The 19,475-nt window shown below is 42.6% G+C and overlaps 1 protein-coding gene across 10 annotated transcripts in view; it reads right to left on the bottom strand.

Annotated features, from left to right (window-relative positions):
• The window catches only part of MAGI1 (membrane associated guanylate kinase, WW and PDZ domain containing 1), a 498,523-nt gene that overhangs the window by 153,388 nt on the left and 325,660 nt on the right, over positions 1–19,475 (bottom strand). For all 10 annotated transcript variants that reach the window (XM_073569761.1, XM_073569757.1, XM_073569759.1 and 7 more), the window contains one exon: positions 4,109–4,228. In XM_073569761.1, coding sequence (XP_073425862.1) covers positions 4,109–4,228 — 120 coding nt within the window. The remainder of the gene's footprint in view (positions 1–4,108; positions 4,229–19,475) is intronic.

The raw sequence follows: 19,475 nt of genomic DNA, 5'->3' as shown, positions 1-19,475 counted from the left end.
ATCCTGAGACATAAAAATACACAAAGAAAATGGGAGACGTTTATTAGCATCCTGAATAGGACCTGTGCACAATATATACCGTATGGGAATAAACATGCGAGAAATAGGAAGAAACCACTATGGCTAAATAGAGCTGTAAGGGGCGCAATAAGGGACAAACAAAGCATTTAGAGAATTAAAGCAAGTAGGTAGTGATGAGGCATTAACTAAATACAGAAGATTAAATAAATTCTGTAAAAAGCAAATCAAGACAGCAAAGATTGAGACAGAGAGACTCATTGCCAGAGAAAGTAAAAATAATCCCAAAATATTCTTTAACTACATAAATAGTAAGAAACTAAAAAATGATAGTGTTGGCCCCCTTAAAAATAGTCTGGGTGAAATGGTGGAGGAGGATGAGGAAAAAGCCAATATGCTAAATGACTTTTTTTCAACAGTATTTACACAAGAAAATCCCATGACGGATAACATGATCAGGGATAAAAATTCTCCATTAAATGTCACCTGCTTAACCCAGCAGGAAGTACGGCGGCGTCTAAAAATCACTAAAATTGACAAATCCCCGGGCCCGGATGGGATACACCCCCGAGTACTGCAGGAATTAAGTACAGTCATAGATAGACCATTATTTTTAATCTTTAAAGATTCCATAATAACAGGGTCTGTACCACAGGACTGGCGTATAGCAAATGTGGTGCCAATATTCAAAAAGGGGACAAAAACTGAACTTGGAAATTATAGGCCAGTAAGTTTAACCTCAACTGTGGGTAAGATCCTGGAGGGTTTCCTAAGAGATACTATACTGGAGTATCTGGAGAAGAATAACCTCATGACCCAATATCAACATGGGTTTACAAGGGACCGTTCCTGTCAGACTAATCTGATAAGCTTTTATGAAGAGGTAAGTTCTGGACTGGACCAAGGGAATGCAGTGGACGTGGTGTACATGGACTTTTCAAAAGCTTTTGATACGGTGCCACACAAAAGGTTGATACATAAAATGAGAACAATGGGGATAGGGGAAAATATGTGTAGGTGGGTTAAGAGCTGGGTCAGGGATAGGAAACAAAGGGTGGTTATTAATGGAGCACACTCGGACTGGGTCACGGTTAGCAGTGGGGTACCACAGGGGTCAGTTTTGGGCCCGCTTCTTTTTAACATATTTATTAATGACCTTGTAGGGGGCATAGAGAGTAGAATTTCAATATTTGCAGATGACACTAAACTCTGCAGGGTAATCAATACAGAGGAGGACAATTTTATATTACAGGAGGATTTATGTAAACTAGAAGCTTGGGCTGATAAATGGCAAATGAGCTTTAATGGGGATAAATGTAAGGTCATGCACTTGGGTAGAACGAACAAGATGTATAATTATGTGCTTAATTGTAAAACACTGGGCAAAACAGTCACTGAAAAAGACCTGGGTGTATGGGTGGATGACAAACTCACATTTAGCGGCCAGTGTCAGGCAGCTGCTGCAAAGGCAAATAAAATAATGGAATGCATTAAAAGAGGCATAGATGCTCATGAGGAGAACATCATTTTACCTCTATATAAGTCACTTGTGCGACCACACTTAGAATACTGTGTACAGTTCTGGTCTCCGGTGTATAAGAAAGACATAGCTGAACTGGAGCGGGTGCAGAGAAGAGCGACCAAGGTTATTAGGGAACTAGGGGGTCTGCAATACCATGACAGGTTATTACACTTGGGGTTATTTAGTTTGGAGAATCGAAGGCTTAAGGGTGATCTTATTACAATGTATAAATATATGCGGGGACAATACCAAGAGCTTTCTAATGATCTTTTTACTCTTAGACCTGTGAGGGGGACAAGGGGGCATCCTCTACGTCGGGAGGAAAGAAGGTTTAAGCATATTCACAGACGTGGATTCTTTACAGTAAGAGCAGCGAGACTATGGAACTCTCTGCCATATGATGTTGTAATGAGTGATTCACTACTAAAATTTAAGAAGGGACTGGATGCCTTTCTTGAAAAGTATAATATTACAGGTTATATACACTAGTTTCCTTAATATTGCGTTGATCCAGGGAGCTAGTCTGATTGCCGTATGTGGAGTCGGGAAGGAATTTTTTTCCCCAATGTGAAGCTTACTGTTTGCCACATGGGTTTTTTTTGCCTTCCTCTGGATCAACATGTTAGGGCAAGTTAGGATAGGATATGGGTTGAACTAGATGGACTTAAAGTCTCCCTTCAACCTTAATAACTATGTTACTATGTTACTATGTTACATCTGGAGCAGAACCCAAAGCAACATTTACATTCAACACATTTAGATGTTTGCAGGGTAATTGTGAAGAAACTGCGAGATGACTGAAAAAGTCCGCCTAAAGAGATATGGACATATTTATTTTCACAAATAGACTTTTTTTGTTTTTTAAAAATTGTTTTTGCAATTGGGTTTTATTAAAAATTTTGCACATAACCTCAAAGTTGTATAATTTGTTGCCGGCTGCAGAATGAGTCAACTGAGAATTTGTCAGGGAGAGTTTAGCAACTTTATCTGTCTTTTTCTGAGCTCCTTGGTGCTGATTTCAGCTCACAGACCACATAAAACTTAAGCTAAACCTTGTGTTCAGATATCAGCTCCTTAAAACTGATTTATGAACAGAAAGTTCTGCTAAACTTTGATGTGGTCTGTGCTCATAAATCAGCAACGAGGACCTCAGAAAAAGACAGATAAAGGAGTTATAAATTCTCCAGTCAAAAAGGTCTCACTGATAGATTCTTAGTTAAAAAGGTATTATCAAGTTTACAAGTTATCCCCTATCTGATGGATAAGGGATCATTTCCAGAAAGCTAGGGATCCGACTGCTGGGACCCCCAAAGATTCAGAAAACCATGTGAATAACGTAGGGTCGATCATGCGAAATTCTGCTATATACATTCTTAATGGGACCGCTAGAGATAGTCGAGCGCTACATTTGGCTGGTGTTCGGCATTCCCATAAGAATGTATGGATCGGTAGTGCGCATGACCGACCACTGCTCCATTCACATGTCCCAGGTTTGAGAATCATTGGGGGCCCCAGCAGTCAAATCCCAGCAAAAGGGAAGTCATCTCTTAGCCAATGGATAGGGGATAACTTCCAAACTTGAGAATTGTCTCTTAACTTATTCTACAGCCAGCAATGTGCAAGGAAACCAAAGGGTCTGTAAATGCCCAAAATACAACATTTTCAATTAAATCCAATTGAAAAAAGTTATTTTTAGTCCAAAATGCAGGTAAAAACAAAATAGTCCACAAATTTTGAAAGGACTTGAATGCGTCCCCAATATTAGAAGAAAGGATCAGCCTAGCTAGTAATGGCTCTCCACCAGTTCGTTGAATATTTTTAGTATTGCAATTCTTGAATGGGGATGAAACACAGTCCATGTATATATGTGGTGCTGACATCCCCTATAGGTGGAGATCTACACGGATCTACTGGGTCACACAGTAAATCCAGACAAGATGGAATCGTGCAGATTTACAAAGTAAGATAAAAAAAATTCCAAAGCGTGCGGGCAACACCTGTAAAAGCTAATCTACTTCACTGCGACTATATTATGCCATGGATTTTACCAACGCAAACCCACAGTAATTCCGGAATACATGAATCAAACCTAAGGAAAACCGACAGATAAATACCTTCTTAAAATCCCTGAGCTCCCCTTATTCTGATGCTCTTTTCCATTTTGCTCTGCGTCGCTCCATTGCAGAGATATTCACATTTGTTGCTTTTGGAGCGCAATATGTGAAATCTCTGCTCTGCAGTCCACCAGTGCGTTTTTTTTTCAGAGTGTTCTCTGGGGTGTATGCTTTTACCTCTCCCTCCCAGATGCTGCCAATCAGCTTGGCCGCATCTGGGAAGAAGAAGGAGTGAAAAAGAACGCCCCCAATGATGACTCTGAAGAAATGTCCAAGCAGAGATTTCACATCCTGCCCTCCAAAAGTAGCAAATGTGAATATCTCTGCAAAGGAGCAACACAGTGCAAAACGGAAAAAAGTGTCAGAATCAGGAGATATCGAAGATATTTTTAGTAAGCGACTTAACTTAATTTTTTTTAGCAAGTGACAGGTCCTCTAAACTCTCTGATCATACCTTCATATGTCCCAACTTCAAGTAGAGTTCCACTCTGTTCCAGTGCCAAAAACTCCTGAACGGTCAAAAATCTATAGTCCACACCGGGGACTTCTCCTTCTCTAGGTGGACGTGTTGTGCCTAGAACCAGAAAAGAAATTACGTTAAAACAGAAATAGTATCAGATTTTATCTGGAGTGAAGCATAAATGAGCAACAAAGAAATAATTGGATAATTAACAAAAACACAACTTGGGATTGAGTAGAGGTTTTCTGCCACTTGAAGATGCAAAAGAACGAGACCAAGACACCACCACATTAAGAAAGTTTAGCATTGGCCATAGACATCGGCTTCAAACTACATTTGCTCCACAAAGAAATGTCATGATGTCCCACTGGATCAATTATCATAACAAGTGGGAAAGTGTCTACTGAAAATTTTGTCTGCAGAAGAATCTTACCACTGAAACCCTCAACAGACCTTGTCCTGCTATGAGACCGAGGAATCAGATGATCTAACATCTGGTCCATGACACGCAACCACAGGGAGGGGACAATGACACCAGCTGTCAGCTCCGGACAACACTTAGTAGCAAGATTGCCCTCAGCAAGAGAAAACCAACACCAGTCCTTTGCCACACAATATTTGGATTAAAGAGCAAATGATTACAAGAGTAACGCCCTCAGACAGTCGTCAAGGACATTCCAAAGGCTTGGATAGAAAATATCTCCTATAGGCTCAATGCAGAAGCAAAATCCATCACTGGTGTTTCATCTAGGGCATCGTTACACTGCAGTAATAAGCCAGTACTACTTTTACGTCACAAATTACAGGACAGAAGTACCGGGAATGAGTAGAAAAAGAAGCCCGGAAATGAATAGGGGTATAAACAATTGATATTGTACCAGGGGGTTGAATATTTTGGTTGAATAGTCTACTGGTTCAATACATGGTGGATACATTGACGGAGGCGCCATAGATGAGCAGAAAGATGGTTAATTATACACCTGGAGGAAAACATTGTTTTGGGATGGACAATATTGAAAGATATAAGTTGGATAGGTGGAACAGATACTAGATTAACAGATAGAACGATAGATTAAAAGATAAAAGAGAGTCAAGAGAGTGGGTGCAGATCCCAGATCTCAAACAGCAACCCTCCAAAGTAGCAGGTGAAACAAACGTCAGCATGCCGAAGTGCAATGCGAGAAAAGTGGGGTGCTTGTCACCCATAGCAAACGCAGCGTTCATGTGTATCTAGATCGAGAAGAAGAAACATAGAATACATACATAGATCGATAAACAGATGGAATATGAGATAGACAGAACAAGCTCACTTGCTTATGAGCCGAAACGTTGCAACCTGTTCACATGGCCCAATAATGACACCAGTGTTTTGTGTGGAATTTTCTATTGCGTGTTACCCACTTTTTTTGCTTTTTTTATGTACCATACATTGGTAGGTTGGCACCTTTGTGCTGCTGCTTTTATGTTTTTCAAGAGATTGAGGGATGGCGGGAGTTAGGGAGGGAAGGATGGATAAATAGATGGAACACTATATAGAAGGATACATGATCAATCGATAGATAGATCATAGATAGATAATCTTTCCTATAACTATTGAGGAATTACAGTTATTTGCAACCAAGAAATGATTGATAATAATTAATCCATAATAACGGTGGGACAAGGGCACATCATTTCTTTGGGAAGGGTAATTGGCGGATGACCCACACAGGTCTCCTTCGAGCAAGAAAGGCGCAGACAACTCCTCTCCACGGCACAGACAGATCTACAGCCGCCCACAGCCCTGACAGTGAGCGTTAAATATTTATTGTCTGGTAGGAGGATGCAAATCATTTTAATTGAAATAATAATATTAATAGGCGCAAGTCTTCATCTTTCTAACATATAATTACGGAGGTGGCAAACAGAGCAATATGATGAGAAAATGCTTTTAAGATTTCGGCTGGCTTCAAAATTAAGCTGAAAAACAGAGACAGACAAATGTAGCAGAGCTGAAGTAGCAATGTGTCTCTTGGTTCTTCTGGGCAAGTTTACTTGAAGCCAGCCCCGGACTGGTCATCTGGCAATTCTGGCAATGCCAGAAGGGCCTGTCTGGTCATGGGCTGCCTTGTCTGCTACGCTTTTAACAGAATAGGTGTTCTCACGACACCCATACTGTTAAGAGATGTGACGGAGCACAAAGTCGCTGACTCCGTCACTTACCCCAGCAGGCCATGGGTATCATAGGAAATATTGGTCTTGTAGTAAATCTTGCTTTCCTCCATCCAAGGTAATATTAGTAATATATCCCATCTGGTGCTTGGGGACGGGGACAGCATGGGCCTGTGTGATTTCAAATCCCAGGGCTGAATTTCAGCCCCAGTCCATACATGCTTGCAGCCTCCTCTGGAAAGCCATGTGATAGTCTGAGAAACTCTGCCCTGTTACATCTGCGGCAGGCATTACCCATGTAATCCCTATATATTGTTAAATGGGTCGTCTCATAAGGGCAACCCCTTCTTATATGTCCTCTTGGGTCATAGAAGGGAGTATCCTTTTGGAAACCCTGAGCACCCTTCTCTGCAAATTGGGTACTGAAGGCATCCACACATTACATAGTAGCACAGCACCCACAAGAGTTATGCCAGGGGCAGAGGTACTACAGGATCATAACTTCAGTGGGTGCAGGGGAATAAATTTGCATCTAGACCCTAGAGAATCGGGTCCCCAAAACATCTCTGACCCTTATGAAAAAAACACACCACTATTCTATACAAGAGATAGTATAGGGCTATGTTGGAAATTTTGCATGGGAAACCAGAGCTTCTTCAAGATGCACCACTTGAGTGTAATACTACACTTCTCCTCCAGAGGAAGTTGCGGCAAAAATGTATGATTGGACACAACTTATCACTGGGGATTTTTGATCCCAGACGTTCAGCGAACATCTGATCCACAGGATTATTATTATTACTTAACGGCCTTCAGCTTGATCTCGAGTCAAGGTGATTTGATAGATGAACAATCTGTAGGAAGATTGATCTTGTGCAGCCTAGATATGTCCACCAGGATCTTTTCTGCCATTATCTTGATCGTATTTTAAGCCATTGGGATGCCAATCTTCCTTTTCACCTTGTTTCTTCTATTCTTCCGACCATGATGTCCTTCTCCAGTGATCGCTCACGTTGTATGATGTGTCCAGAGTAGGCAAGTCATAGCTTGGTGATCCTCGCTTCCAGTGTCATGTCCGGCTAGATTTCTTCCAAAATTGATTTGTTTGTTCTTGTTGCCATCCAAGGTATTGATAGCATCCTTCTCCAGTACCATATTTCAAAGGCGTCGATTCTTTTTATGTCTTGTTTCTTTATCGTCCATGTTTTGCATCCATAAGTTACCAAAGAAAAGACCAGACTATGTAAGGTCCTGTCTTTCTCACCAGTGAAATGTTCCTTGATTTGAAGACCTTGTCCAGTGACTTCATTGTTGATTTGCCCATAGCCATTCTCCTATTGACTTGAGAGATCATTGATTGAGTAGGTTGAAGTCACATACAACTTTCAATTCGTTGTCATCCATCTCAAATGTGTCCCGGTCGTACTTGACAATAGTCAAGATCTTTGTCTTCTTTGTGTTGAGAAACAGTCCCATGGTCGAGCTTTCCATCTTGACACTCTGTAATAAGTCCACCATTCCATCTTGTTTTTATCAATGTTGTATCGTCTGCGTATTTAAGATTGTTGAGGACTTGTCTGGCAATTTTGATCCCTTCTTCTTTTTGAGCAAGTCAGGCTAGGAGGTTGACTCATTGACCTATCGCAATCTACTCCATGCTGGGTCATGGCTACACACAGGGATCTTGTATCAGTGCCCTATCATTACAGTGCAGCCATCTTATCTATGCCTTTGTACCCTTTATCTGATAAAATGTCAGAATTGGAGTTCTCTAGATAATTGCCTTGGATTATTTTAAGCAGCACTGGAAAGAGACAGAACAGACAGGGTGGGTAGGGAGGTGTGAAGCCAGCCTTCCCCCACTGTCTCCTGAATAAAGTGACAAGCTGTTTGCTGGACACAGGCTTGGCAGATGGCAAAATCAAAGGGTTTTTCTAAGCCCGTCTGGATGTGTACTATGATTACAAACCTCACTTGAAACAAAACCCTGCAATGTTTGCTTTCTACAAAGGAGCAAAGCAAATACACTTTGCATAAAAAAAGTTTTTGAGTCGTTATAACACCGATTCATATAATCACTTTTGAAGCGTTAACTGGAGATTGTATGTAAAGCCTAAAAATAGGGGGGAAAAAAAGTCATAAAAAAATGGAAAAAACGCAATAGGGGAACACTATCTTCATATATTGTCTGTTCCATCCAATAGAAAAGTCGGCACTATGCCATTCAACCAGACAATGGCCATCAGTGCAGCTTCCGGTTTATATCGGTTGTGATCTGTAAAAAAGTTGATGTCCATTGCAATTTTCCATGCAGTTTGCAACTAGATAAAGTGAAACGCGTCACTCACCAAACATAACTTCTTTTATTGACTAAAAAATTAGTGCTTCGGATGATGCGTCAGATGACGGGGAAATGTCCATTAAGAAAAGGAGATCCCGCTCCAAATCCCTAATTTATGTCTGTCCTCCTGCAGTGCAGCAGTCTATCCCCAGGGACAAGGATCAAGTATTAAAAATCCAACATGATGAATCCTTCTCTCCCCCCAGTATCATATGTCAGCAAAGTTGGGAGCGCGCCGTACACATTACTGTTGGCCGATCCTTCCTATATCGGTGGGTTTGGTCAACCTTAGTCTAATGTGTATGGAAGCCTATAATACCAGGTTTCCCCACAGATTATGGCGCATTAAGGCTGGCCATACACATTAGATTGCTGTTGGCCAAAAGACTCTCCCATACACAGGAGCGCTAATTTGATAGGACGCTCTTGTGTTCTCTATGACAAAGCTATTGGATGGCAAGTCAGAAAATGGTTTATCTCATGGAGAACAATGCGATTGGCAGTCCAAAATCAGACATGGAAATCTCTCCCAACCATCATATGACCGATGCCCCCCTACAGAATAGACCGTCAGCCAAACTCATCGATATCGGCTGGTTTGGTAGACATAAGTCTAATATGTACGGCCAACTTAATGTCTCTCTATGATCCATTTGTCACGGGACTCCTCTTGCAATTGTCCGAGACTCTTTGCAAAGTTGCAAATGGTGCAAAAAATTTTTTGCATACACAACCTTTAAAAAAAAAAAAAAAAAAGGTACTAAGCACTCAATACAAATTTTCCAGCAATTAATGCTCCCTTTCCCACCCCACACAAGAGTAAATAGCAAACGACTTCCCCTTGCCTACATGCACAACTTCCACAGTCAAGAAAGAAGCCAAACACTATCCTGGTTACAAATTTTGGACCATGCGTAAACATAATGGGGAAATTTGCAAAATTGTTCCTTATGGTCTATATGTTGACTGCATTGTATGCATAGTACCATCTATGTACAATTGTTCTTAACATATGTTCTAGGTTCAATGACCGTTTAATAATAACTTCATCACTGTAGTAAGTCGCCGCACCTACAGTCTGTACCGATCCGCGGTTTACTCTTGAACAAGAGATCACGGTAGACTATAGACGGAACGCTGGTCAGGTGTTTCGCTTTCGGTGTAATTATGTTTACTCTTCCAATTATAATTCCCACGAGCTTGCTGACAAGCTTCATAACATCTAATCTCTACATGTTGTTTATATATTTAGGTATTAGTTACCCCTCCGCAGAGACTGAGGAGCATTAATTGATTGTACACTGTCAGCCCGACTTACGTTTTATTTTTTATTAATAAGCAAATTCATGATTTTGACATTTTTTCCTAGTTAACACCTTCTAAATGATCAGCAAATATGGATGAAAACTTTGTGAGTGATCGTCTCCTTCACTAGACGATAAAATACCAAAGCTCTGAACACTTTAGGAGCCGATTAGACTTTTTAGTGGCCGGGTATTAGGAATCTCTCCAGAAACTATTCCAACAATCAGCAGCTTTGTATACACATTGACTACTGGTTCCCGGGATTTGGCCAGCCCTGGTGGCATTTGATGAAGTAACACTACTATTTGATGTGGCCTACAGACAAATCTCATTATCTCTTTGACATATTGAAAAGTTGTGAAGTATCGACATCTGGGAATAAGGGCTCGTTTACATGTATAATCGGTTCATGGTCTGAACGTGTGCGCAACGGACCACACATGGATCCATTATAGCTACGGCGATAGCGCATTTGGCCAATTATTCAAGCAGATCAATTTTTTGTGTGGAAAAAATATAGCAACAATATGAAGAAGCAAACAGAGCTGCACACGGAATCAGTCAAAAAATTTAGACGGGCCTGACTTCCAACAAGACCATCTGATCCTGGCTAGGCCGACTGGATGATATTTTTGTGTCACAATCATGGAGCCATTGACCCACCGAGGGAGGCAGAGCTTTGACCGAACTGCTACCACTTCACCTTGTTGTAATCCCAAATTTTACAGTAGGCCCAGGGTTTGATGTCGGTTCTTCAAGTTTATCTCATGGAGATCAATTTCTGTGATCATCTGTGGGGAAACCTATTTTTGAGCGAATAATTGTCAGAACCTCAGCCTGCTGGAGAATGCGGTTATGGGCCAGGATAATGGAGTTTGAGCCATTGCTTGTAATATTAGTTAAACTGTTGAAAGGACTGATTCCAGCTCATAGTCACTCAGCCACAAACAGCTCAAGTGGTTGAAATATAGAGCTGGCCAAATATATTACACCTGACAATAAACATTGAAGTTGGCCATGCCCATTAAAGCTGACCCGTATACGTTGGGGCTGGCAATACATGTTGGGGCCGGCCATACACGTTGGGGCCGGCCATATTGTCATGATCCAGGGTGGATCTGACAGATTGAAAGCAAAAGTAACCTTTTTTTTTTCCTTTGGTTGTGTGCCAAAGTTTGCTCAGGGTTGGTTTTGTCCCCCGGTGGCCAGTATGGTCATTGCATTTGTGCGTAGAGATAGTTTGTCCCCCCGGTGGCCAGTATGGTCATTGCACTTGTGCGTAGAGATAGTTTGCACCCGGTGGTGGTTAGAGTAATTGCACGGGAATCACTAACAGGTGTGTTTGCTCTATAAAGGTGTGTCAGTAGTGCTCACTGACGTTGGTGATATTATTATTGTTGGGCTTTCCAACCATCCTGGGTGAAGGAAGGAGCTGGGTGGGGAGCTGGAGGAGAGTCCAGGGCGGCTCATTCAGAGTCCTGGAGTGGCAGCCATGGTGTCAGCGAGGAGTTTGTGTAAAGCATGGTGGAGTGGCAGCTATGGTGTCAGTGAAGAATTCCTGCAAAGCTTGGTGGAGTGGCAGCTATGGTGTAGAGCTGCACTCAGTTTGCTGGACTCGGTTGCTGGACTCTGTTGCTCCAAGGCGGCACTCAGTGCTGGACACTGTTGCTGTAAAGCTGCACCCAGGTGTTGGACACGGTGGAGGAAGATGCACTCAGGTGTTGGTCTCTGTTGCCAGGAGCAAGTGCATCAGAGCAAAGCTAAGTGTTTCCCGGTTTGTCACTTTTCCTCATGTTGGTGTTAGTGCAGCGGTGGGGCCCAGCTCCCTAGCAAGGGATAGGTGTAGGGTGTGCCAGGGCTACAGGTTCCTGAGCGGTGCCCGGTGCGGAACTGGCATAGGGAACGTTAGAAACGTTAGGGACACTGACTCAGGGGAGTGCAGGAGGTCTCCACGTCCCCCCGTTCCCTATCGCAGGGCCCTCCATTGTAAATATTTCCCTATCCTCTTTGTCTTGTTGTATTAGTTACCGGCCTGCGTGCCGCGTCACACTGGACATTTACACGTGCCGCGTCCTGTTGTTTCAGTTACCGGCCTGTGGACCATGTCACACAGGACGGGGCACGTGACACATACACGTTGGGACTGGCCATACATGTTGGGGCCGGCCATACACACTGGGGCTGGCCATAAACAATTGAGCCGGCCATACACATTGGAGCAGGCTCTACTCCTCGGCTGAGTGTTCCCATGTTCTCTATGAGTGATCTACAGACAGAATAATCTGGCAGTAACTTATGTCTGAGCCAAACAAAAAGATTATCCTGTGAAATTAGACTGGATACTTCTCTCCCCCAATATCATTTGTCGTCAGGTGAGTGAGAGTTGGAAGCCCCCATACACATTAGTTGGTTGGCCGATCCCTCCAAAATCAGCGAATTTGGCAGACTGTAATCCAATGTGTACAAGGGCCTTGGAAGTGATGTTTGATTATGTCTAAGCTTCTAAGTTGGCATCGACCTCCACTGTGACCACTTTTTGATACACACCAATGTACATCGATAAAGCAATACCTTAAGTTACAATCTCACAGTTCTAAAAAATGTTTGGGACACACCGAGATGATTAACAGCAGTCATCTGACATAAGTTCATCGGTCTCGTGTAACTCATTTCTATCATCTGGGTTTACCTTAGAATCTGGAATTTATTGCATTTGTTCATAAAAGTAATGGTACTTTTTATTATTTGTAATCAATGGAGAAACCAATCTTCTGTTGTTCTTCGGTGTTCATGCAACTTGTCCGGTTTCCCAGCAATCCAGTTTATATACATAAAGCTATATGAAAGACAACGGTTCAGACATCAACCTTATTTCAGAATTTAAAGCACAAAGTTGCTCCTGTTCATACTTCTGTATACAAAACCTAGAAAATATGGTTTAGGTTTAGAGCAACATGAGACTCTTTCAATGAAGCAATCTTAGAATTTACATTCTACGGGAAAAAAGAAATGTGTCATAACAAACAAAGAAGCAAGGTCAGACTATCGAAGTAACACAACAAATACATCAAGTACTGTTTTACACATCCTTATTATTCCCAGTTGTACCAAATAAATAATAAAAAAAGTTGCCTTTTGTTGGCAATCTGAAAAGAAAAACCTAATTTCCTTATGGGTAATGGCACACACGTACTTACTACACCCCGGTATAGCATACCGTATATAATAGCCGTTAACATAGCGCCACTCTCATAAGTGTAAGGATTGGGTTATTGGAGGGCGGAACCTGCTGATTCTTTGAAAAATATTAAAATCTAAGAAAAATGTCCTTAACTTTCCTTTTGGGTCAAGAAGAGTGATGACTAGTTTAAAAAAAATCCCGTTCTTTTATAGGGTGGTGTTCATGCTATAGGGGTCTACATGTAAAATTACCGTATGTAATCTGTATTGTGAGAAGTTGAAGTCCTTAAAAAAATGTGATACATGAAGACCTTACAAGGGTGACCTCAAAAGGACAGATGTCTTGCTAACACCAATAGTCAGTGACATATCTGGCGTAAAGTTGCCCACACACATTGGATGAACATAGGTGAAATTGGAATTATTTTTAATATTTTGACCAATTCAAAATGTCTGCCAAAAACATAACAGGCCAATTTGAATATTTTAGGTAATTGTTGACTGACACGGTGTGCATTTCGTTTGATCACTTTTTCAAGCTTGTCCCTGATCTGCTAGTTCATTTTGGCATGTTGAAGGTCGGATTGTTCATTTTATGCACGACTGATCAACGTTGAGGTGGTTAAGTTATCACTAGAGATGAGTGAATTTGTTCGTTTTTTGTCCCCGAATCCGATTTTGACATATTCATGCCATATTCAAACACTTAGTACAACAAATACCAGATTCATCATAGCATTAGCACCGGGTATACACACACCCTATAAGTGCGTTGAACCACTCCACTGTGAGATATGATAAAGCCAGAGAACCACAGGAGTTTTATGAGATAAAATAGTTTTTTATTAACATGTAGAAAAGATAAAAAAGCACAACACATGCATAGACAATGAATTAAATACACCAAAACCGGGACAATGTGATGCCACGCTCGCCATAATTAACAGTCATAATGATGTGACCCCAGTGATCAAACTCCCATGTCTAAGGATCCAAAAAAGACCAGACGTAAAATCCCATTGAGAGTAACTCCTAGTGCCTCAAAGAAAATCAGGCTTACCATATAGCCTGATTAACCTACTTAGTGGTAGGAGAAATCACCATATGAAAATAGAAGCACTTCCCCTCGAGAAAGCTAAACGCTGGTTGGCGAAACGCGCGTCGGGGTGTCCCGGGCTGCGGAGCGTGCGCTCCAATATGTGAGTACTCTCTGCTGTTCCCCAGGTTGTCTCTCCTACTTTCGTTCCCATTTCTGCTTCTGTGTATGTGTATGGCACACTTTAAGGCACCCGGACAAATTAAATACCCATAAAAGATATTCAAAAAATGTCTACTACTAATGCAACGCCACCAAAAAATATTCTATATAATAAAATATTTATTTCATGACAAAAATATTCAGTGAACAAGACATTTTATTCAAATTGAACATATCAATTTGGAATGGTTGCCTATTCATGAATTATAGGGATCTATTATGCACTAAGCACTTTATATTTTATTGCACTGATTATGAAATTTATATATGAATTATATGACACTATTATTTATGCACTAATTTAATAATAATGATATTTTCACATTTTGATGAATTTATGTTGCACTTTTTTATTTTTATTATATATATATATATATATATAATTTTTTTGGTGTCTTCTTCCCAGCCTTTTTTGGTTTCTTCATGTACCCCTGCGCACATGCATATCATGTATGTTTTTTAATGCTTAAATTTATTGCATTTGTGAAAAATTAATAGTAAAATTTTAACAAAAATTCTTGTTCACTGAATTTTTGTCATTAAATAAATATTTTATTATATAGAATATTTTTTGCTGGCGTTTCATTAGTAGTAGACATTTTTTGAATATCTTTTAAGGGTATTTAGTTTTTGTTTGATATTCATTATCCTGGTGATCATTTTGAAGCAATACTGGAATTTCTTTTTCATATAGGTGTCTACCCGGACAAATTAGACTTCTTTCGTGTAAACCTGCCAATAGCGACAGGTTCAGCTGAGGGTCTAATGTGTATGGGGGTGTTGACTGACTAATGGTTGGGAGAGAGGTAGAATGAGCATGTCCGATTTTGGACTGCCGATCGCATTGTTCTCCCAGAGGTAAGGCGCCCTGCCGGCCGTTATGACAGTCTTTGTCTTTCTCATTGACAACACACGAGCGCTCAACCATTAGAGCACCCTTGTGTATGGGAGAGTCGGCTGATATGGATGTTGGTCGAACGATGATATGGCTGTTGGCCGAACTATGCTTAGGCAGACAGCCATCTAATGTGTATGGCCAGCTCAACTCTATCATGGATCTCATTGGTTTAGACTTGTGAAGTGACTACAATCTTTCCAATAAAACAATTGCGTTCGTTACATAGAAATTTTACAACATATTGACCTATTTTCAACAGATTCCACGTTCTTTTGACCACACTAAGGCTTAATAGTTCCATCACGCAATAATCATTGGGCCAAGTGTTGCCCGTAAAATAGGCGTGAACCACTAAATTTTACACTTGGAAAACTAAAGTTGCTCGTTAAAAATCAAAAAGAACAAAACTTTGTATTGAGCCCCTAAGTAAGATTGCGCTAAAAACATTTGGCCAAAAACATTAAACAGAACCTTGGTCATCATCTCATTCTACTTTTGCCTGTTGACAAGACGTTGAACTTTGACATTAGTTTTATGTTGGCTACTAAAGAAAGAATCACTACTCTAAACAATTTTCTTTCTCATCCAACAAATAACAAAACATCAGACACATGTTACGGAGAAAACGTCAGATTTTTAGTCTGTTAACTTCAAGAAAGATAGAAATGCCTTAATGGAACCATGGGTGGTCAATTTCAGAAGAAAATAAAAGAAAAAAAACAGACTCTACTTTTATGTCAACAAATTGAAAAGTGCACTTCCCTCAACACTATCTGATTTGCAGTGGGTGATCGGATCTACAAAAGAGACGCTTGAAATGTTTGCTGTCATGGCGGTAACAGACAAGGTGACCTGACCTCTATCTCTGTAGGGCGATCCTGGCAGAAAATCAACTTAAAACTGTAGAAAGTTTGATAGCGATGCAACACTGCAAAGGACTTGGGAATAGAGGATATTTCAAGATTATTTTGAAGACCAGCAAAATTATAAAAAATGAAAAAACTAAATAAGAAAAAGACAAACAAAAAAACACCTGGAAGCCTTGGCCTACTCCAGGTATATTTGGACCATCGGATGGCCCCTGATTACCCCACCAATAGCTTGACTACCACTGAGCATTTTTATCCAAATCGACTTAGGTCTTCGAATCTCAGTAGACCCCAAGTTGGGCTTGGTTTTTCTTGGTGCCAGTCTCCAGCCCATTACAAATAGATATCTGTTTGGCCAAGTAGGAGTAAGCTGTTAAATAACAGAAGCTAAATATAACTTAAGGTGATCAACAATTCTAAAAAACTGACCATATCTATGGCTCAGGTCTTAAAAAACTGAAGATGATTCTGCAAACTGGATCTCTACTGATCCTTTAAAAGGGCTGATTGGAGAGCGTTCTGCTGGAAATGCATAACCACAGTGGGTAGATGTTAAGATAACACTTAGCACCTTCTTCATTAACCTTTCAGTTTTGATGGTGAGCAACCAAGAAAGAGAAGCTCTCTCTCCAATGGGACTCCCCTTACTCCATAACACAGTGACCAAAAAAACATGTTCTGCTCTCCACTATCAGCCAGGACATTGGGTCATCCAAGTTTAAGCTCTTGTGACATCATTATCGGTGACTGCCTGTTAGGCGTCGGATTCCTGCAGGGACACAACAGGAATCTAGAGCCTCACTGTCACGTGCCCAGTCCTGTGTGACACGGCCAGCAGGCCGGTAACTATTACAACAGGACACGGCATGTGTAATTGTCCAGTGTGACACGGCCCGCAGGCCGGTAACTAATACAACAAGACACAGGGGATAGGGAAACATTTACAACTGTGGGCCCTGCGATAGGGAACGGGGGATGTGGAGACCTCCTGCACTCCCCCAAGTCAGTGTCCCTAACACTCCTAACGTTCCCTATACAGGCTCCTCACCTGTCGCCGATCAGGATACCTGTCACCCTAGCAAACCCTACACCTATTCCCTACTAGGGAGCTGGGTAGTGCAGGCACTGGCCCCACCGCTGTACTAACACCAACATGAGGAAAAGTGACAAACAGGGAAACAATTAGCTTTGCTCTGATGCACTTGCTCCTGGCAACAGAGTCCAACACCTGAGTGCATCTTCCTCCCACCGTGTCAAACACCTGGGTGCAGCTTTACAGCAACAGCGTCCAGCACCCGAGTGTCGCCTTGGAGCAAAAGAGTCCAGCACCTGATTGCAGCTGTCCAGCAACAGTGTCCAGCACCTGAGTGCAACTGTCCAGCAACAGAGTCCCGGACCTGAGTGCAGCTTCCAGCAACAGAGTCCAGCAACTGAGTGCAGCTCTACACCATAGCTGCCACTCCACCAAGCTTTGCAAGAATTCTTCACTGACACCATAGCTGCCACTCCACCATGCTTTACACGAACTCCTCGCTGACACCATAGCTGCCACTCCAGGACTCTGACTGAGCTGCCCTGGACTCTCCTCAGCTCCTTCCTTCACCCAGGATGGTTGGAAAAGACCAACAATATCACCAACATGAGTGAGCACAACTGACACACCTTTATTGAGTAAACACACCTGTTAGTGATTCCCGTGCAATTACACTAACCACCACCGGGGGCAAAACTATTTCTAAAATCACCAGTGCAATGACCATACTGGCCACCGGGGGGCAAAACTATCTCTAAGCACCAAGTTTATAGAGAGAAAAAAAAAAAAGGTTACCAATGCTCTTATCTGACATGATCCAGCATGGATCATGACACTCACATGCTGCTCTGCAGCAAGCCATTCCTGAGGCTAAGTCCCTCTGCCGCTCCACTGAGCATGCTCACGAGACGATCTCCCATTGGAGGTCGGGAGTCACATGCTCAGGTCCTTCTCCAGATCTAATTGGTCCATCTCAGAGATTTGGAAGGTCCCGGCAGTGCACGGCTATAAAAGGCCCGCATGGCCGCTCGGCCTTGCGCTAGTATAGACTCTTCTTGTTAGATGTGTGAATGGTGATGGATGTATGATTCTGGTGACTGACTTATTAAGATTCTCCTCCCTCTAATATTACGCATGTGGATAGGGAACTATAGAAAGAGTCAGCGCCAGTCAGTGGCAAACCTTAGGCCACTGTGCACACCGCACCTCTACACTAGCGTCCGGTGGTGTCACGTCTCTCACGGCACTATCGCATAGTGGCTGTGTCTTCCGCCGCGCTGCATTCAGCAGCACTTACCGACATCCGCAGTAGTGACGCCGCACGCACGGTAGGTCTAGACGGACACCGACCTCAGCATAGGGCCCATGTTTATGTTTATGTCACATCGGGTGGCGTTTAACCCGTGCACGTTATACCGCCATATAGCGCATCTGCCATTATTCAGCAGCAGTGTTAACACCTTCTGCACAGTGGACCCCGAGCAGCAAACACTTTATTATTTATTTATTTAGTGCGTTCCGCCGTTCCTAACATTATACTAGCGCCAGGGTCTGGCTAGTAATGGCAGACCAGCAGCAGCTACTGCAGTACATTCGGCAGCTGGAGGACAGGTTGGCTGCTCTCGAGAGTGCCACCTCAGCTGCGAAGTTTACTGAGGCTGCTGTCCAGGCAGTCGCAGAGGCTGTCTCGAGTGTGTCCACGTCCATGCCAGCGCCGACAGTTTCCCGCCTCCCTTTACCCGATAAATTTTCTGGCGACAGTGCCTCCTGCAGGGGTTTCGTGAGCCAGTGCTCTATCCAGCTAAAGTTACTGGCCGCGCGATTCCCTACGGAATGGGCTAAGGTGGGCTTTATCGTTTCCCTTCTGTCGGGCAGGGCGCTGGAGTGGGCCACGCCACTGTGGGAGCGTGGTGACCCAAAGGTTCGGACCGCCGCTCAGTTCTTAACATCCATGAAGCAGGTCTTCCTAGGGCCACGGGTCACCCACGACACCTCTCTCCAGCTACTAGCGTTGACTCAGGGATCCCGCTCGGTCAGCCAGTACGCCGTTCGTTTCTGGACACTGGCTTCCTAGCTGGAATGGTCTGATAAAACCCTCATCCCTGTGTTCTGGAGAGGTTTGGCGGAGCATGTTAAGGATGCTCTACCAGAGAGGTTCCCGTAAGTCTGGCAGAGCTGATTGCCATTTCCACCCGCATCGATCTCCGTTTTTCAGAACGCAGGCTGGAGCGTGCTCAGTCCAGACGGAAGGTTAGCTTGGCTCCCAACCTCTTTGAACCTCTAGGCCCATCTGAGCCGGAGAGTTTACCTCCTGAGCCCATGGAGG

The sequence above is a fragment of the Dendrobates tinctorius genome, unplaced genomic scaffold (assembly GCF_039654945.1).
Source record: "Dendrobates tinctorius isolate UK_male_01 unplaced genomic scaffold, ASM3965494v1 ptg000027l, whole genome shotgun sequence".
Lineage (NCBI taxonomy): Eukaryota > Metazoa > Chordata > Amphibia > Anura > Dendrobatidae > Dendrobates > Dendrobates tinctorius.
The sequence above is the reverse complement of the archived record's forward strand: the minus strand, read 5'-3'. Positions and strand labels throughout refer to the sequence as shown.